This window comes from Balaenoptera physalus (assembly GCF_965194825.1).
Source record: "Balaenoptera physalus genome assembly, chromosome: 4".
Classification (NCBI taxonomy): domain Eukaryota; kingdom Metazoa; phylum Chordata; class Mammalia; order Artiodactyla; family Balaenopteridae; genus Balaenoptera; species Balaenoptera physalus.
In genome coordinates, this window is record NC_138891.1 from 106,368,027 (window position 1) to 106,389,576 (window position 21,550).

General features: G+C 33.5%; 1 protein-coding gene and 1 long non-coding RNA gene across 3 annotated transcripts; one reads left to right on the forward strand and one right to left on the reverse strand.

The window, feature by feature from the left end:
• The first annotated feature begins 1,197 nt into the window (after positions 1 to 1,197).
• Positions 1,198 to 21,056, forward strand: POU1F1 (POU class 1 homeobox 1). Of its 2 annotated transcripts, XM_082460587.1 has the most exons (7): positions 1,198 to 1,738; positions 2,345 to 2,770; positions 5,690 to 5,761; positions 12,919 to 13,143; positions 15,211 to 15,375; positions 16,110 to 16,170; positions 17,031 to 21,056. In XM_082460587.1, exons 2-7 carry the CDS (start codon positions 2,629 to 2,631, stop codon positions 17,239 to 17,241), a joined length of 876 nt encoding a protein of 291 aa, XP_082316713.1. In that variant the 5' UTR covers positions 1,198 to 1,738; positions 2,345 to 2,628; the 3' UTR covers positions 17,242 to 21,056. The 2 variants fall into 2 exon arrangements, with proteins under 2 accessions (XP_082316713.1, XP_082316714.1); XM_082460588.1 differs by having other exon boundaries at positions 1,198 to 2,770; positions 5,612 to 5,761.
• Positions 6,630 to 12,919, reverse strand: LOC309660177. Its single transcript, XR_014263238.1, has 2 exons — positions 8,509 to 12,919; positions 6,630 to 8,229 (listed from the first exon to the last, which is right to left on the reverse strand). It is a non-coding gene; the product is annotated as an uncharacterized lncRNA (long non-coding RNA).
• Positions 21,057 to 21,550: the final 494 nt, after the last annotated feature.

The window sequence follows — 21,550 nt, forward strand, 5'->3', positions numbered from 1 at the left end:
AACTATGGAGACAGTCAAAAGATCAATGGTGCCAGGGGTTAGGAGGAAGGGGAGAATGAATAGGCAGAGCAAGGGGGATTTTTAGAGCAGTGAAACTATCCTGTATGATACTACAATAGTTGATACATGTCATTAAACATTTGTTCAAGCAAGTTGAATACACAGGAGTGAACTCTAATGTAAACCGTGGACTTTGGATGATAATGATGTATCACTGCAGTTTCATTCATTGTAACAAATGTATCACTCTGGTGCAGATGTGAGGTGGACCGTGCATGTGTCGGAGCAGAGTACATACAGGAACTCTTAGTACTTTCTGCTCAGTTTTGCTGTGAACCTAAAACTGCTCTAAAAAAAAAAAAAAATGTCCTTCGTTTTTAAAGCAATTTAAGAATGTTTCCAAGAACTTTAAAAATATCATAAGGCAAACTCATAATCCCACTTCTAAGAACCCATCATAAGGAGGGATATTCAAAACAATCCTATAGATAAATTGTAAAAATGCACTGTGTAAAAAAAACATTTTGGACAAAGAGTTAATTGCATTGTTATTTATAAAAGTGAAAAGCAAAAAGCAATACAAACACCCAACAATAAACAGCTAAATTGTAATAGAGTAATATAGTTCAATACTATGCAAAAGCAAAACTGTGTACAAAAGCTGATTTAAAAATCTGATAAATTAATAATTTACAGTGCTAAGTAAAGATTATAATGGGAACATCTACTTCCTGGCTTTACACAATTTTAACTATAACAGTCTGGTTTCCACTTCACAGCAAAATTAGTTAACATTTTTTAAACCATTATTAAGGAAATTATGTCTAAAATTGCAATTTTAGAATTTTAGATGGCAAATACTGGTGAAGTTCTTTGTTGCTGTTCCAGGCAAGTTTTACAGTGCTCCTCTTTATCATTTGGTTGATATACTTTACTGACATATTCCAATGACTCAAACTATAGCAAAATTATTAGGGGCAATTTTCTAAATATCATTTAGTTTATTTTTAAAATTATTTGATGCCTTATAAACTTTTAATTTAATTTTCTTAGCAAATCGCTTTATAAAAAAATTCTTTATAAACACATCAGAAAATACTTTTTTGTATATGTGAAGTCTGAAAATTACAAGAATTCTGCAAAAGTAAAATAAATACGTTTGATTACCTGTAACCTTCTTCTCTCATTAGAGAAGACTAATGGAGCTTCAAAGAGAATTCAGAATGGAAAATATGTCATTTTTACAATAAATATTTTCAGGCAATATCTAATGATTTGGGCAACCTTATAACATATTTTTTCTACAAAATATTAACTGGTTAATGACAAGCGTTCAAATTTCAAGTTTTTGAAAGTGTATTCTCATCAATGTCAACATTAAATTTAGCACAAAGCAACCAATTCCAAGGTAAATATTCCATAATATAAAATTTCAAAAATATCTAATGGAGCATAAGTCCTTGCTTATGTCAGTAATATCTATGCCTGTCAGGTTACTTCTGGTCCCTATATTATCCCTAGTATACATAATAAAGACAGTATTGCATTCATTCATTTATATGTAGAGATCATGATCATTGTGAAATCATTATACTGATAATTATCTTTGAATCAATTGTTTATAGTATATTATTTTTTTCATAGTCTTATAATGTCAATATATTTTGTGTGGAAAGTTAGCACCCCGTGCAGGTTCTGGAGCGGAATGGCAAAGATCAGAGGCTCTGGCACAATCAAGGTTAGTGGGAATGGTACACAGATCTCACAAAGATGTGACATTTGCTGACATAACTGTAGAAAGCGACTAGAATAGTGTTGACATCTAGTAAGAGCTCACTACGTGTATGTTCTTGTTGAATAAATTGAAACCAAGGGAGAGATACTATCACTAATGTTCATCTTCTCTGCAAATTACTACAATTTTATTTAATATTTTATCATTTTCTATTTGTGATATAGTAAAAATTCAATTGTTTTCATAGTTTTTCAGAATTATATTGAGTGTGAATCACTAGTTGGCAATATATTCATTCTCAAATTTAGTCTTTTATGCATCTTTCAATTTAAACTTAAAAATTCTGCTTCTTAAAATTATGTAGCATGTACTTCTCTTGTTATTTTTGAGATTTAATGAGGTTATGAAAAAAAAGAAAAAATCTCATATGTATAAATTTATCATTTTGTTAGTAGCAAAAATACACCTAGTGTTTTTCCATTCATTTTAGTGTTATTTCTTTGAGGGACACTTTTTTTTTTTTTTTTTTTTAAGTTCTTGATTCCTTTCTAAAAGGTCTGAATTACTGAAGTTGTCAAATAAAGTTTCATATTTCTCCTTTGCCTTCAGTCTGTACCCAAGAACCAGCTTCCCCTCTTGGGCATGGATTATGTTTGGGTAAGAAGGAAGACTGTCCAGATTGATGAAGCAATACCCCTGGGAAAAGACGATTAACATGTATAAAGGGATTTCCCTGCAGTATAAATACCAGCACGCGCCCTCCCGGTGCTCAGAGCCTCCCTGATGTATATATGCAGGTAGTGAGATTTGAAACGGCCCTTTGAGATGGTGATATAATAAAACTCTGACTTGAGGAGCAGCACTTCTCCTCATTTTTCTGCTCTTTTGTGGGAATGAGTTGCCAACCTTTTACTTCGGCTGATACCTTTATACCTCTGAATTCTGAGTCTTCTGCAACTCTGCCTCTGATAATGCATCACAGCGCTGCCGAGTGCCTACCTGTCTCCAACCACGCCACCAACGTGATGTCCACAGGTACTGACTCCAATAACCGTCTACGTGTGGCTGGGCCTAAAATGTCAGGGTGGACGCTTTGAATCTTGTTAGTTTAGAATCTCATTGCTTCTTTTATTTTCATTGGTGTTAAGTTAAATATTCAGGATATCGAAGAGGTCAAAATGCCTAAGAAAATTTTCAAGAAATATTAGTAAGTGTAGTAATTTCTATTATTGTTGGTTTTATTATAGAAGAGATCTGTTTTCTATATAAGTAAACAGTGAGTCTGAAAACCATTTTTACGTAGACATGTATGGATAAAGAGCAAAGCTAAAGAAATAGTGTAAAATAATTTAAAAGGTGTTATTTCTTTATCTAAGAGATTTATTTGGTTTTTAGATTACATTTACTACCATGTCTAAAAACAGTCATACACCTCACAGTAAACACAACTGAATGATTCCCAATACCAACAACAATGGGTTTCAAAGAATAAAATAATTAGGTGTTTAAATACACTTACATTTTTAGCATAATTAAAAACTCAGAAATCAAATCTAGAGGCAATATAATATTTAGAACCCATAGACTGAGTTGAATTTTCTCAAAATTGAGTTCTGAAGAGACTTCAAAGTTTTTATATTTTCTTATATAACTTTCTTAAATGAAAATTAAACTTGAGAATTCAAATATACTGTCTCAAACACAACCAAGCAAATAAGTATATTTTGTTAATGTGTCCATTTTTTATGCAGTAACAAAGTGTTTTGAAGTTGATTTATAAAGTCTTGAGTTGAGTAAATGTCTTCTGTTTAACAGCACTTTCCACTTGTTTTAAAAGCAATCTAAATATGAACTAAATTTTATACATTTAAAAATCAAAATTTGAGTTGATACATTTATATGCTGATTTAAAGTATTTTAGCCTTATCTTTTGTTATAATTAAGCAGCTTTCAAACTTATAGGTAAGTTTGGCATTAATCTTCAGCTGAATTTTAAAGTATCTAGATATCATATATTTAGACTTTGGGAAAATTATTAATGTAGTGATTTTTTTATCTACTAAACATTCTCAGAATTTAATTTAAAATGTACTAATGAAAATATCCTCAAACATATTTTTTGGAAAATGTAATAAAGTATTTTTATCAAAGAGGTGTGGTATAAATAAATTTAAACAATTATCACATAGCTAATTGTATATTTTACATTATAGGCATTTATATAGGTTGGTGATGAGAAGGATAATGCATTGTTTGCTTAATCTACTGTGTGTGGATAGTATTTGGCTAGAATAAAAGTAAAATTTGGAATTGAGGTTAAAATTAAGCGAGTTTAGGTCAAAACCCTATTTATTTATTTAAAAATAAGTAAATAATGTATAAATAAATAATTTATAAATAATTTATAAGTATTATTTATAGCTAATTCATAAATAATTATAAATAATAATGTATAAATAAATAATTTAAAAATAAATAAATAATGTACTTAGTAAGTTAGCCTACCCTTTTACACTACTTCCCCAAATCAGACAAACAAAAGGTATTTAAACCTTGGAAGTAAAAAAATTCATAATCAGAAAAGTGACCTAACGTGTTTTAAATAACAATAACATTGATTTTTATAATTTTTCCATCAAGTTGTAATCATATACATCTAATTGTCTAAGTAAGGAATTAAAAATAGTGATTATAATGAGAAGAGCACTTAGATATTGAATGCGTTTCATGTTCATTTGTTTAATTTTGGAATGCATAGTAATCATTTTAAAGTAAAATGACTTCAGTTCTCTGTGTCAGTTGTAAAATGAAAATTTATGCAGCTATTTTAAAGTATTAAAAATTGAGTTATAGTTTGAGAAAATATGTTTTACTTTCTGAAGAAATTTTGTCTTTAATCGGTAGACCATATATTTTCAAAGGATTCTTAATCTATTCTTTATAATATCTCATATTATTCAAGAAGATACAATTTTATTTATGAAAATCCACCACTACATTCAGGATATCATGAAAAAAAAGAGAAAATAAAATACATAAGAAAACGTTGGCTAGTGATTTTATTGTCAGTAGTCCATTGTGATTCATGTTTAAAGCTTGATAACAGTTTAGTAATTCTAATTTATAATACTTTCAACATACACATTAATTCAATGAAACCTATAACTATTTATAAATGAGGTTAAGTTTATATGCTAGGTTCAACCTTTATAAACCTCAAGTTACTCAACAATCAATGAACTTATTTTTTGACCAGCTTCATCATTAGAATTGTTGAATTAATTGTGTGCCTGAAGAAAATCTACAACCTCATGATTTCAACACCAGCCTAAATACATTGTACATTGTCGCAGGCTTTTCATAAGCCTCTGAACTTAGGGGGGGTTTTATTATTATATCCAATAAAAGGCTAGTGACTCTGCCATTTCCTCTTTGATGGAAACAATTTGTTAGGTGAATAAGCAGAAGTAAAGACTGATCGGGAGTTGATTTCTGTATTCATTGCTCCAGAAAAAGACCACTGTATTATACTATGTTATACAAGAATTTTAAGAAACTATCCTCTCGTCAGTTCATCGCAATGTCTATATTGGGTGGAACCTGCGAGAATTCGGCTACTTCCAATTAGCCAATTTTCAAACTGGTCAATCACCCCAACACAGAGCACAGGATATAATTAATGAAGGCTCTAGTCCACTTTGATGATTCATGATCTCATTATTTGAGACAAATTTCAACCCCTAGTTTTAACTTACTCATCAGAGAACCTCCCCCAAATGAGAACAAATTATTGGCATATAACTTTAAGAATAGCTTAAATGTGTACTTTTGAAATGAAACGAATGTGTCTTGAATCCTCATACATTTTCTTACCAGTCCCGTCTATTTTGTCTTTGATCCAAACTCCTAAATGTTTGTGCACATATTTCTTGGTGACAACATTGGGAACCACAGCAACAGGACTTCATTATTCTGTTCCTTCCTGTCATTATGGAAACCAGTCATCGACCTATGGAGTGATGGCAGGTAAGACAAATTGTCTTTACATATAAGATTGAGTTTGGGGACACTTGGATGGATTTCCTGGGTCTGAGGGAATCTTGACCAGAGTATATCATGAATTTCAGATCTCTTAACCTTGGAAATGCTGGTAAAACCACCGCTTATTGAAATGTTCTCTGATCTGTGATGTCTTCAGAGACCATAATAGTTATACCTGATTGCCCCTTTTCTACACACCTCTGAACTGCTATGCTTCTTAACTCTTGTGTTTGCTTTGTATGATTTTTATTTTAATTCTCTACTGCCAAACTGCTCATTGTCACTTGTTTATGCCATTAGTGGGCTTGCCTACAGTAATAATAAGGTAGCCGCGAGCCTTATGTGTCTATTTAAATTTAGATGTAAATTAACTAAAATAAGGTCAAATTTAAAATTCAGTTCCTCAGTTGCACTAGCCATATTTCAAGTGCTCAGTAATCTTACGTGGCTACCAAAGCAGATGGACCAACTTATAGAGCATCTTCCTCATCATAATATTTCTCTGGCCATTTGGTCCATAAAGATAAATAAGACATTGAAGGCTAAGTGTGATTTGCAGCTGCTTTCGCAATAGTTGAGTTTTCGGCAGCCCTGTCTGAGATGCTTCTGAGTCTTAGATGAGATTGAAATAGTTGAAGTTACATATCTTTTTTCCCTTTGGATAAGTAAAGCATCACTAGATCAAGATAAACTACTTGTTTATTGACACTTGCATGAAGATATTGATAGCACATTTCTTAAAGAAAAGAAAATATGACCTAAGAGATCCACTCATTACAAAATGTATGACTTAATTTTAGGATATGGCCATAGAAACAATTTTGCCTGGCACAGAAGTTTTTTTGGGTATCCCTTAATCTTTTATATTTATTTCTGCAACAGGGAGAGAAATACTGTGGGTAACAATAAACTACCAAGGATCTATGGGAGAATGTGAGTGTGTGTGTGTGTGTGTGTGTGCACACTTGTGTGATATTGAGAAACTCTGGATAGAGAAATCACATATTAGGGAAATCTTGTGTTTTGTTATCCAGAGTAGGTAATAAAAAATCAAATATGGATTTATGCTTATACATTTGAAATAAAATTGAACAAAGAATTTAGCTCACCAACCTTTAATTTCTCAGAATTTCTCTGTTTGGCTCAATAAAACATTAAAACTTTAAAATAAAATATTCCAGAACAAATTAGCTTCTTTTACCTTCTATTAGGCAGCATTCTGAATAAACTAGTATCCTCACCTTTATATAAAATGAAAACTGATGTTCTTAATGGTTACCTGTAAATCCTAATGTCTCACTTTAATAAGTAAGAAATAAAGAAAGCCATATTTTTTCTTCCTCTTTGAAAACAGATCATTTATGATTCATATACGTAGTAGTTAATCAGTATTCATGGTTAATGAGAACAGCCCTCGATGATGAACTACTTTCATTATAAAATAGAATAATATGCATTTAGCCACTAGAGGTGCAGGCAGAATGCCTTCTGTAGCCTCCACCACATTTTGATTATGGAGACTGGAAATAACAAGCTCATGGCCACGTGCTGCCCTTTCTTGGAGGAAAAAGGCCTTGCTCTTCCTTCACAGTAAGTCCCAGGAACCCCAGTACAACTATAGGCTCCCTCTATACCCAGCAAGTGGCAGGAATGGATTGAGGTTGGCACAAAGATAAAACCAGCCACAGACCAAATACTTTTAGACGGTTTTTGCTACCACCTCCCTCTCACCAGATCTAGGCCAGTGTCTGCGGAGTTCACAGCTGACCTGAGAAATCTAACACCCTTCCAATTTCCAGGATTGGAGAGATCAGGCCCAGGTTCACACTGGGAGTCCACAGGCAGCTCAGATTGTGCTGGTACAAGTTTCCCTGGAAGGCTCAGCAAACTCTCTTCCTCATTAAAAGCTGAAAAGGAGAGACCCCTGGAAAAGCCCTTTAAAATGATTCAAAGCCTGGGTTAGTGACAATCACGAGAAAAATTGCCCTAAGATTTGGAGGTATTGCTGTGGTCTTAAACCAAAATTAAATATATTTTGTCACAGAAAGAAAAATTCACCATAGCAAGCATAGAGATTATATTCGAATATTTTTTGAGAGGGATATCATTAAAATGTGGTGTGCTTTATAATTTGTTACAATGTCACTATTTTGACATATATTTGGTAATTAGCCTTTGCATCATGACCGATTAAATCTCAGAGAATCTGAACCTTTCTGCCGTCATCCCCATAGAAGCTACACAAATTGAGTTGTAAAACACAAGAATTCCGAAGTATTCAGGAATTCAGAAAAGGTATAAAAAACACAAGAGAAACCTGGCAATGTCATTTGAATTTTCTGAGAAGTCTCAAGGCGTTCATCAAATCAGCTGCTTCCACACGATCCACAGAAGCGTCTAATCATCAACAACAAAGACAGAGTCATTGTCACATACTCCATATAAAAGTGAAGCTGCAGAAAGAACAATATTTCAAAGGGTGTGAAATTGGCTTTATTTGAATATGGTTATTTTGTCACTGTACTCTGCTGCTTACATTTAGTTTGAGCATTTCAGTAAATTAATAACCCATCGGAAGACAAGAGCTATAGCTAAATATTTTGTTAAGGTTGGTAGGGAGGATTCTAATGACCAGATGTATCCCCTGTGCTTCATAGCCCAGGTGTGGGCATACCAAAGAGAATGACTGATTGGATGAAATGAATTAGCCACACCAGGAGCTAATGACAAACCTTGTTCAAATCAGCATCTCCAAGTGTCAGTCTCTTCATATCCAAGTTGCAGTGGGTACCACAGGTCTATCAGAGTTGAGTTGTGGCAACTTTGTACCAACTCAACCTGGCTTTCTCCTTGATCTTCTCTTCAGATACATTCTCAGTTAAATTTCTTCTTCTATCTCCTTTCTCCTGAGAACTTAGATAATTCAACAGCCTACAGTATAGATAATAGGAAACAGGGAATTATAAATGCTATTCAAAAATCTCTTCTGGAAAAACACAAAATAAACCAAAATAACAACAAAAACCCTTCAAAACTCTGATTCCTGGGTATCTGACATTGTGTCTGTTCTCCAGTTTCTAAAGCTGGGTCAAAATTAGAAAACAAGCTTAATGAGCTGCGTACTTTGTCCACTGTCCTGTGGAAACTGGGCAAATCAGCTACATGGTAATGATTGCTAAATCCAGCAAGGTTATGACATAATGGCCACCCAAGATGTGCTGTAAGAGTCCTTGCTTAAAAATTAATTTTATCAGGAAAGCAAAATAGCTGATATTGGGGAATTAATCAAGAAGATGGATGTTCTTTTCTTATGAGAAGTGGATAATAAAAGAAAAGATTAGTATGGCTGCAAGTGCCCTTTCCACCTGGGCTAAGGCAAAGGGTAACAGAAATCTGTGTGACAGTGACATAGAGAAATAGTCTACTTTGGAGCCCATCTCTTCATTCTTAAGTTGTCTTCTTTTTTTTTTTTTCTGTTTCATTTTTGTCTTTTTTTATTTTATTTAGTCTTACTTTTCCCTAACTTATTCTGGTTGTGTTGACACTAAGGGAAGGAGTAATTCTGACCATCCTTTGCCTCTGGATCATGAAAGGACTTTCAGTAGCACTGACACTATGTATTTTCCCTAAATTTTGTAGCCTCTGTCTCAACTACACAACTCGGTGATTGTAAAGCAGCCACAGGCAATATTTAAACAAACAGGCATGCCTGTGCTCCAAATCAACGTAATTTATAAAACCAGGCAGAGGACCCTGTTGTACCTGAATAGGATGTACAAATGCACAAAAGAGAAAAAAAATCACAATTCAAATTTATGATTTGTTTCACGTTGTCATGCATGAGGACAAAAAAAAAAAAAAAGAAATGGAAATATTCAAATGCACTTTGCTGTGCATGTCTACAGCAAGGTGGGAGTATTTTACTGTGTTTCTCTGCTTCCCCTGTTTGTTCTTTTAAAGCTTCATAACCTCAGAGATGTTGTTAGTTAGCATCTGGCTGAGCCACATGATGCAGAAGAGCCCCCTGCCCTGTATCACAGAACCTTGAGCCAGGTCCCCACAAGGCAAGACCATGGCCTCCCCATCACCTGCTTTAAAAGACTCACCTCTGTTCCTCTCCCTCCTCCGCCACCCAGAAGTACATGCAGAGCAGTTCAGAAAGGCTGTGGTGGATTAATCTGCGGTGTGAAAATACATCTTGGGCTGTAAAAAATGTACAAACACTTCCAAGCTATTTAGGTGTGCGCTTGTTCTAGGCTTATAGACAATTTTGCTTTAGCAATGTTTTGGAAATTGCTCATGAAACTTCTGCTGGACATGACTCACTGCATCTTATTCTCCTCCTCCCCAACCTGACTTTTCAATAATCCAGGCTTTAGAAAAAAATGTTAAATATCTTGTCATGTATACCATACCAATCACTCCCCATTTTCCCCCAAATATAGGATCATATGATAGAAACCACAGGTTGTTTGGCTGTGCTTGTGACTATCATGAATTTCTGTTTAAGGTTAGTTCCAGGAAAACCATGTCCTTGCAGATAACTGTGGATACTTTCAATTAATGAAAAATAAAAGCATGTCACACATTGTGCTTTCCTTTTTCCTCTGGATGCCAGACTTTTGAACATGGTATTTCCTGTGTACTTTTTATGGACTCATGTTCAAATTTATTTGCTAAATGTGCATTTCTCCAGAGTATTTATAATGTATAAACTAGCTTTAAAATTTTCCAGAAATAGAGATGGCACATCCAATATTTGATTAAATAAATATAATACTTTTGTCTGAAAGCGTTTGTTTAATGTAGTCAAATATGTTTAAGATGCAGAAATCTTTAAAGTCATTTGATTTCCCTGAGTGCAGACTACCTGAAAAATGAACTGATTATTTTGATTTGGTTTACTGCAATGTTCATTGGACTTCACTTCTAGTTTCAACTGTGTAGTGAATTCATCATAGCACCCAAGGAGAGTTATTTAACTTGTTTTTATTCAAATTTTAAATTGTGGGTAAAAAATACATATCTTTTCTACTTCATTTGTTTATATAAGGATAAGAAGATGACAAATGTAAAATGAACACAGCACGGAGATTTGTAGCAGTGCGACTATTATCAGCAAGAAAAATTGAAAAGAGTGATCAAGATTGCTAACAAATTCAGACCTTTCTGCATCTCATGTAAACGATATGCAACAAATTACTTATGTGAAATAAAAATAATTTGACACAGATTACATGAGTTATCCAAAGTGCCTTAAAATACATTAAATATGCAAAATAAAACAGCAGCCTGATTTGTCTCTCTGTTTTTACTGTTTCTCAGAGTATTTCATCATTAAGTGTATTAAGTGGCATTTGCTCTTTCTGAATGATGAAAGAAGTGAAGAGTTTTTCATATGTGTAAGATTCAACTCTGAAAGCAAAGCAAAAGAAGTCTTGAGATAAATATTAAGTAAATGTTAAAATAAAAGTGATCAGTTTTCTTTTTTATATATTAGTCTTTTCTTTTACTTCAACTAGCAGAAATCTAAAACTAATAGAAAGCTAAAAATGAACCCCAAAGGTAATAAACATTAACAAATTGAGTTATGTAATAAATTAAAAATTGATATTTAAAAAAAAATAAAACTGGATAATTTTGATTTTTAGAAGTAACATTAATTGCTCTAGACAGGAATAGTTTCTTTTGTATAATTTTTACATCTGTGAAACGGCTAAATTTATTTTATGCTATTTTGTTTAATTTCTCACTTGTATCTGTATTTTGCTTCAGAAAAGTAATATAGTCTACTGGATAGGGGTACACTATATAATACATATTCTCATGTAAATAATATAAGCCAACAATTTGCTGACTTACACTATTCTTTGCTCATTGCGTGTTGATATATTAATGTAAGCTTTATATATTCTGGCAAAATACACTATTACTCATGTCTGACTTGTGAATGTATTTATAGAGAAATTATAGGTAGCATAAACTCGATGTATTTTTTCAGTAAGTTTCTAAGAATGATTACTGCAGGTATTCTGTAGTCATTTATTTTTAGTTTAAATACTTATTTGTACTCACAAGAAAGATTATTAAGATTATTAATTATTGCATATTTTATTTACATCAAAATGTCTTGGTTATACAGGTGTCATTTAATATAAATTAAAGTTAAACCTCTATGAATAAAAATGTAAAGTACTGATGAAGAAAACAGAAATAAAATGTGTGGGAATTTGGCTTATACCATCCTCTCACCCACACTCCACGACTGAGGCAGACTCTTCTTTCCAAATGAAGAATGAAATCTAGAAGCAATTAAAAAATTAAATCTTTTAGTTTTTTGTGATTTATTTAACTCACTAAATGGATTCAATGCTTCATCATTTATGGGTGATTACCTATCATATCTAGAACTGCACCCTTCCTTGCCACTTATTTTTGCTTCCTAAATAATTGTCAGGAAGCGATTCCATTATATTTTATACTTTTCAAGAACTCTTGTTGCTAACTTTTTAATAGAACTTCAAAAATTACTTTTTGTTAATGTCTGTCGCTTGTTAACGTCGAATCTATTTAAACATATTAATGTATTTTGTGTTCTCATAATTTTCTTTTTACCTGCCTTTACTAAATTAAGCATTTACTGAAAAAACAGTGGGGTTTCTTAATAATGTAAAATCAATTTTTCAATCCTACGAAAACTTCCCAGCATAGCCCTTAACCACGTGGCTTGATTATAACAAACATCATAGATTATTTGTTCAATGAATTAAGAAAACAGAGATGAATATGTACATTCTGGTTAAAGTTGAACCTCAGATTCCCAGGAATAGATATCTTTTAGAGAAAAAAATGATGGAAAACTCACACTTCTGTGAAATTTGCTTATTTCTATTTTAATTATTTGTAAGTCCCTGCTTCTTTCCTTTGGCTTTGCATTATCTTTGTTTTTGCTGCTCCCAGGAAGGTGGAAAATAAATCATTGCATTTATACTAAGCTACTCTTCTATTTCAGAAGACTGAATGTCAGGTAACCTTTCAGAATTGAGACTGGCTGTCACAGAATAATCTTATGGGCCAAACTCTTGCATGTATAGAAATGGGGGATAATTACAAACGGTCCTTTCCTTTTCTTGCTGTTACAGGGAGCTTAGCCCCTTGTCTTTATAAGTTTCCCGACCACACCTTGAGTCATGGCTTTCCTCCCATGCACCAGCCTCTCCTGGCAGAGGACCTCACAGCCGCTGATTTCAAGCAGGAGCTCAGGCGGAAAAGCAAGTTGGCTGAAGAGCCAATAGACATGGATTCTCCAGAAATCCGAGAACTTGAAAAGTTTGCCAATGAATTTAAAGTGAGAAGAATTAAACTAGGTATGTGCTTGTTATGAGCAGTGGGGCACACAGCCTGCTCTGCAAATTCTTACTCTGTTACTGTTCAGTCTCTGACACTCTGCTCAAAAGTCCAAGACAGTTCTCATTCTACATCTCTACTGTGGATGTAAGTTACTCGAATGATGACAAACCTACAAAAACCTTCATTTCCCTGTAAATTCTTAGTAGCCAAAATACATAGATTTCTAAATTAATGGTACTCTTTTTCCGAGATAAGTTTTGAAGTGCCTTTTTTACCTATAGTTTATTTGAAGAGATACCTTTGTATGATTCAAAGGCTAAAAAAGTATAAGTGAAATATATCCCTTCTGCTTGTTTTTCCTGTTTATCAGTGTTATGTGGCCTTCCAGAGATATTTTATGCATATACATATAAGCAGATACATATATTTCTTCATACAGATTTTTTTTCACTTAACTATTTGCTTTGGAGAGCTTTCAATATTAGTTTTTTAGAGAGCTTTCTGTAATGCATCTGCCAATTTCCATTTTATGAATATACTACCAGTCTCCTGCTGATGGAATTTATATGGCCTTCAATCTTATGCTACTGAAAACAATACCACAATCATTAACTTCATAAATGTCATTTTGCACCTATATAAATACATGTGAAAGGAAAGTGTTAAAAGCAAAATTTCTTGATCAAAGAGTATGTGTGTTTGTAATCTCGATAGATGTCAAATTGGTCTCTGTGGAAGTTGTACCATATTTTACTACCACCATGGGTGTCTCTTTTGCCACCCTTCAGAATATGAGCTCCATGAAGGCAGGAGTTTTTCTGTACTTTGTTTTTTGTTTATTTATTTCTTTTTTGTTTTCTCCTTAGGGGCATATCCTCAGCACTTAGAACAGTGACTGGCACATAGAATAAAAAAATAGTTGTTGAAGGAAAAAGATGCTATTAAATCTTTTGGATCTTTGCAAATCAGATAGGTCAAAGTGGTGCCTCATGGTAGTTTCATTTTAAATTTCTCTTATTATGAGTGAAGAGTGAAATGTTCTTTCATGTGTTTGACAGTCATTTGTAATTCCTTTTCTGTGAACTGTCTGTTCATAGCCTTTGCTCACTTTCTATTGAAAAGTGTTTTTAATGTAAATAACCATAATAATTAACCTTGATTTTAATGCATGAAATATATTTTTTAATGGATTGAAATGATGGTGCAAACTTTTGCATTTGTGAAATGAGCCACTGGTAATTTTTAATGATATTTATTGATGGGCATCATATGTAATCATTTTATGCATACAGGTATATAGCCTTAGGCCCTGACTTAATATGTAGTAACTACTTGTCATAAACACAGCAATAGGCATCTTTATAACATTCATTTTCAATTTGCTATTTATATTGCTGTGAATGTTTCAAGTTCTATATTGATGGCTTATATCAACTTGTATTCTAAAAATGTTTGAGACAATCTATGAGAACTTTTTTTGCCTGGAGATAGAAGCATTACTGAATGATATCATAAATATGCTTGGAGGTATACATAAAATATTGTGTGATCAAAGTCTCATAATAAACATGTTTTTAGGGAAAGTAAACACAATTCTTAGTTTTAGGGAAAGTAAACACAACTCTTAGTTTTATCTTCAACATGTTGAATTTTTCACTCTTAAAGTTGAGACAGAAATATTTATGATATATCACCATGTAGTTTATGCATTATATTTAATATACTATAGATTTTGAGTATATATCATCAGATGTTTAATAATAATGATTAAGAGAGAATTTTTAAATGTCTTCTAAAGTGTTTATGACACATCTAACCAATCTGGCTAAATATTATGAATGGCAGATGTTCCTACCTGAATTCTTTTGACTTCTAAAAGAGTAATTTATTAACTAGAAGGAATTTTTTTTTGAAATACTGAACAATTCTACACTGAACCTTACTGTTATTCTAAGTTGCCAACAAATATATGGTTAAAAGTGGTAATTAATAGTTGACAAAGATACACAAATTTGTACAATAATGGACCAAAATGAATGTTTCTTGAAAAACTGAAGTTAATGGCCTCTGTTGTTTTTTCACAGGATACACCCAAACAAATGTTGGGGAAGCCCTGGCAGCTGTGCATGGCTCTGAATTCAGTCAAACAACTATCTGCCGATTTGAAAACTTGCAGCTCAGCTTCAAAAATGCATGCAAACTGAAAGCAATATTATCCAAATGGCTGGAGGAAGCCGAGCAAGTAGGAGGTACTAAAGTTGTTTCTGGAGACTCAGTGATGTTCTAACCTGAAAACAATGCCTTCCCTTGGTTGGATTAATGCTAAAGTGAGAGGCTTGAAGTTTGGTTTGGGTTTGCTTTTTCTCTTTGACGTGAAAAATAAATATCTTGTTTCATCACACTAAAAAAAGCAAGGCCAGTGCGAGTATAGAAATAAGTTTACTGAGAATGTAAATTGTGAGAGAATAAACTGTATAAGGAAAGCCTCTAGACAATATGGCATAGGTGTGAAGTGGTAAAATGATTCTTTTTAACACATCCAGATTGTTTTGCCTCTGGGCTATATACTGTAGTAATTATACATGAATCATTTTTATAACCTAATATAAGTGTAGCCAGAGCAGTTGCACACACAAGCAATTGCTAGATGAGCAATTTATTGTGATAAAATTATATTAATTATATTAATGTCAAGGCTGGATAAAGAGCAAGGTTTGAGAGCATTCAGAGCAAGTGTTCCAACTAAAAGTAGGGATAGGATTTAAAGACAATTGTTTTCGCAAAGTTAATATTTATTTCTGTGTTAACATTTTAATCTAGGGCTTGTAATCTAAAATGATGTAGATCACAAAACTTTAAAACAAAAATGTATGGTAATTTTATTTTGCATTGTTTTATAAAGAAAATTTTAAATCCAAATCTGATAGTTAAAATAAAAAGACTTACTTTGTTTTTGGAATTATTCATCTTTTCCCTATCACAGCTTTATACAATGAGAAAGTGGGTGCAAATGAAAGAAAAAGGAAACGGAGAACAACTATCAGGTATACTTTTGAGATATTAAGAGTTACTGGAGAAGAAAGAGATATTTTACAAATGGAATGAGCATTTAAGCATAGTATAGGTTCAATATAACATAAAAATGAATAGAGTCAATTGAGAAAATAAGATAGGTGAAAAAGCATAACATTTAATAAATTACTGGTGAGATAGAGCTGGAAATTTAAAATTTGATGAAAAATATGTATTGTTTGATTAAAGAACAGTTTTACTCTGCAAGTTTTGGATAAAACAGAAACTGGACAATCACTTCTAAACAGAGTGACCGTTTCTATTGTCCTTTTAGACATAAGTCTTGCTCTGGCAGTATGGTATCTATGTTATTACAAATAACAAAACTAGTCATCAGTATTTTAGCTGCATAAAGTTCAAGGTAACTCCTTGCATTTCAAGCCAGAAAGATTGTTCATTGATCTTTTTGTAATTTCCATGAGGCTCATAGAGGAATTGCTAAAATACAGTTTTTGTTTTAGTGGGTTCATTTCATTTATTGTAAATAAATGATTTCTGGGAGACATTTAGAAATGCCCACAGAATTATTTCCTTCTCAGTAAGTCAGTGCCCTCTTGTGGCACAAAGTGGGATAACAGAATGTCTGGGTCCCCCTACTTATTTCTTCCTGTGACTCTGGTATAGGTAGCCTACGGAAGACTAGCAAGCATCCAAATGATCAACAAACTGCACATTTATCTTTGTTGAAGAGCTTTGAAGGTGTTTCCGGAGTCTTTAAATTTCCTTTTTATGTTAATATTTAGGAAATTCAACCTAACAGTTTTGATCTGCCGAAAACATCCCTAAAAATATACTATCTCCCTTTCTCTCCTGTCAACTCCCCACCTCCCAGTATTGCTGCTAAAGACGCTCTGGAGAGACACTTTGGAGAACAGAATAAACCTTCCTCTCAAGAGATCTTGCGGATGGCTGAAGAACTGAACTTGGAGAAAGAAGTAGTGAGGGTTTGGTTTTGCAACCGAAGGCAGAGAGAAAAACGGGTGAAAACAAGTCTGAATCAGAGTTTATTTACTATTTCTAAGGAGCATCTTGAATGCAGATAAGATTTCCTGTTGTGTAATAGCCAGTTTTTCTATTTTTCATTCCTTTCTCTTCTTCAGCCAAACTAAAAATTCGTTTTTTGGTTAGCTTCAAAAAAATCATATCAGTAACTTTTGCAGAAGCTTTTCTTTTCTACTTTAAAAATAAATACGACAATTTAAATTATATTGATGAATTATTCTCAGAAGCCACATTGTACTTTTTAAGCCAGAGACTAATAGGAATAAAACAGTGATTCTCTCTCTCAATATATCTCTCCCTCTCTCTTTATACACACACACACACACACACACACACACACACACACACACACAGGGGAGTGGTCTTTTAGTTTAAAGGTTCCTTTTCCAAAGGCTGTGTATCTGCTTTTTAATATTTTAGTCAGTAATGTCACGTAAAGAATATCACCAGAGAAGATCCAATTAGAAAATTCCTTAACTGATGTCCTGCTTACCATCAGCTCTAATAGTTTGTTTGAACTAAACTTTTTTTTTTTATAAAGTTATTTTATTATTTATTTATTTATTTTTGGCTGCATTGGGTCTTTGTTGCTGTGTGTGGGCTTTCTCTAGTTAGGTGAGCGGGCTTCTCGTTGCAGTGGTTTCACTTGTTGCAGAGCACGGGCTCTAGGTGCACAGGCTTCAGTAGTTGTGGCACGTGGGCTAGGTAGTTGTGGCTCACGGGCTCTAGAGCGTAGGCTCAGTAGTTGTGGCGCACGGGCTTAGTTGCTCCGCGGCATGTGGGATCTTCCCGGACCAGGGCTCGAACCCGTGTCCCCTGCGTTGGCAGGCGGATTCTTAACCACTGCGCCACCAGGGAAGTCCTGAACTAAAAGTTTTGCACTTAAGAACCACAGGGGCCTTTGAATTTTATTATTGCATTTAGGAATAAATCTTAGAAGTGACACCTTTGAAGTTAACATTTAGGGCATAGAGCCCAAAGAAGTGTTTCAAAAGAAATTTGTAGAAATATTAATTTATGTTCTTTTTATTCTTCCCAGACATTAGCTTTTTTGATGTTTAGCTTTAGAAAATATGCTTTATTGATTCTTGAGCCCCACACTGCTATTTCTGTAAGCTGTAAAAGTGCAAGGAAGATGTCTTGCTTGTTTGCTGTTTTTTCTCCAGGGTCTGGGAAAGCCTATGCTCACAATGGGCATGCAGTCTTTGTTAAATGAACAAAGGGCCGTGCTCTTAACAATGGCTACGAACTTGAAGGGAGTCTAATTTAATAACATAACTTATTTTTGAAATCTCACAACCTAGAAAATCATCTGGGGTCCTATCAGAAAAGATGATCATTTTTTATGTAATTGGTTAGAATATGATTTATTATTAATAAAAAAGTTTGCTATATTTAGCTTTACAATTCAGAGAGTTGTACTGTAAGGGACATATTTATTTAATTTATAAGAATGTGCACTGTACAGCACAGGGAATATAGCCACTATTTTATAATAACTTTAAATGGAGTATAATCTGTAAAAATATTGAATTGCTATGTTGTACACCTGAAATTAACATAATATTGTAAATCAACTATACTTCAATTTAAAAAAAGAATGCACTTCTTTAAAACTTGTAGGCAGAAGTAGACTGTAATGTGATAGCACTATCAAATAATGACTTTGTTTTGCATTTTGAATGTAAATCTGCTGGCAATGTTTAACTTATTTTATGTAACAAAAATGGGAATTAGACTAAATTTTTTTATTTAGAATGCTTACTAAACTACACTGTCCTGTCTCTTGCTTTTTGTAATATTAATAAAGACCAAGCATTATACAGGTCATAATCTATGTAGATTATGTATGTCTGTGCACACATAATCAGCATTAATTGGATGGCTAGAAACTTTGATATATCATGAACAACAAAAAAAATTAGTTTTCATGGGATTGACATATATACACTGATATGTATAAAATAGATAACTGATGAGAACCTGCTGTATAGCACAGGGAACTCTACTTTGTGTCGCTGTATGGTAGAAACTAACACAACATTGTAAAACAACTATACCGCAATAATAATAATTAAAAAAAACGTTTTCAGTGGCCTGATCATCCATGCTTAAGGACACATCTAGCACCCAAGAGGTGTTAAATAATATATATATTTAACTATATATTTAATATTTACTATATATATATGAAGGCTTTTCTTATTTGAGAGTAAATTCCAAATTTTTCAGCTATGTGGATTTATAAGTACTTTCTCTTGATAATTCACCTGCTTAAAGCATACATTAGTTGGGGAAGTGATTCTTTAGTTTGCAAAAGGCAGGGCAAAATGTACATACATATATACACACCTAAAAATACATATATGCATGCCTTTGAAACTTGCAAATAGGAGCAAATGTAATGCAATATAAATCTAGAATAGTTTTTGCACTTAAAATCCAGACTTTTTGCACTTAAAATATGAAACTGCTGGGAATGTTTAATCTGACATTATATAGCAAAAACAAGCATGTGTACATGCTTAGTCATCATTACAGATGTATGTTTAGACCATATGATCAGACATTCATTTTAAAGGTCATTCTTTGCAACTTTAGATACAATTAGCATTGGAAACCAATTTTTCTCCCTAAAAATATTCTGAATCAATACTTAATATTGAAATAGCAATTCCTTAGTTATTTAGCTATTCATTGGTTGTAAATGCACTGGTATTTGCTATAAACTCATTTGTATAAATGAGTTTTGAGACTATATTTTCTAACTATATCGAGATAGAATTTTAACAGATACTGGCCTTTTTAAAAAAATAGAAAATAGTTAATGTTAGTTAGAATCCTAAACTGCAATTAAACAAATGACAAATGTGATTTGCTGTGCAGTATCTATGTGTTCATACATTTGGGAATAAACGTCAAAAGCTGACTTTAGCCACACAGCCTTTCCATCTCATGTTTTTGTGAGTTCTTCTGTGGTAAATCTTCAGGAATTCAGTAGAGTTCCGCTAAAATGGAAAGATCTGTTTGTCACTTACCTATTGGTATACTCAATTTTACCCTGTAGAGGTGGTTGAGAAACTCATTCATGTAATTTACCTTTCCATATCTAATGGTGGAAGTATTTATTTAGTTAAAGGAAAACTTTTCAGTGGTTGGGGACAGAGGGGTGTGTGTGTGTGTGTGTGTGTGTGTGCACGCGCGCGCGCATGTAGCACGTCTTCAGCTTCTTAGGAGGATGGCACGTGGGGGAGAAGGAAGTGTGTGTGCTGTCCCAGTAGCAGGGTACCTCACCTCAGACTTCAGGATCCTCATGCTTCAATCCAATTGACTCTTGAAGGAACTAAGTTACAGGAATGGTCTTAAATACCTTTACGGGACTCAGCTTCTACAGAAAGGAAATTGGAAAGGTGATCTATTTTTTTGTAGCTGCAAAACCCTATTCATGTAGAGTAATGGCATCAAAGGAGAAGGTCATCACAGGTCTCTTTTCAGATCTGCACATACACTGTTTCAACATGGCAGTGTCTGAAATGGGGGTGCATGTTTAAATTGGGCCCACTGGGATCAGGCCAGAAGCGTCGTTACTGGGCTAGTAAGGAATGCACATGTGGCCAAGGGGCAAGGGCAGGCTTCTCCTAAAGGCATGCATTACAAAGAATAAAATACACATCACTGTGCAGGTCAAATAACATAAAGCTCACAGGCTACTAGATTCCCCACTCTGGTCTACAAGGTCACTATCTTTTTACAATTTTTTTTAAAATTTATTTTATTGAAGTATAGTTGATTTTCAATGTTGTGTTAATTTCCTGAGCCCATTTCCACTATCCCTGCCATGACCAGGTGCTCCTCTCAGAGCACAGAGTACAGTCTGTGCAACACAGTCATCCGACAGATGGTCATTTTATGTTTTCTAAGATGAGTATTGACATTTCTGTACCACATTCTACTTCTCTGAGACTCAGCAATCTCCTCCATCCATGACTTTCACACCCAGTAATAGGATATGACATTGGGCTGCATCCCTTTCAGTAACAGAGAAATTGCTATACTCCTCTGCTCTCTTTCTACTGGCAAACTTTTGTTTGACTACAGCTGTTAAAGAAATCCTTTTGCCAGAAGTAGGAAATGAGGGAAATCAACTTTAAAAAAAAAAAATCAGTATTTTCATTAAACTCAGTAAGAATCCTTGTTTCCTAATCTTAAGGGTCTAAAAGGAAGTTTTATTTTTAGCAAAGGATAGCGTAACATTACAAATTTATAGTGACTGTTCGTGAAAACTGCCACTAGAGCATTTTATAAATGTAGCCAAATCAGAATGACTCTACTTTTTCCTTTGGATCCCAA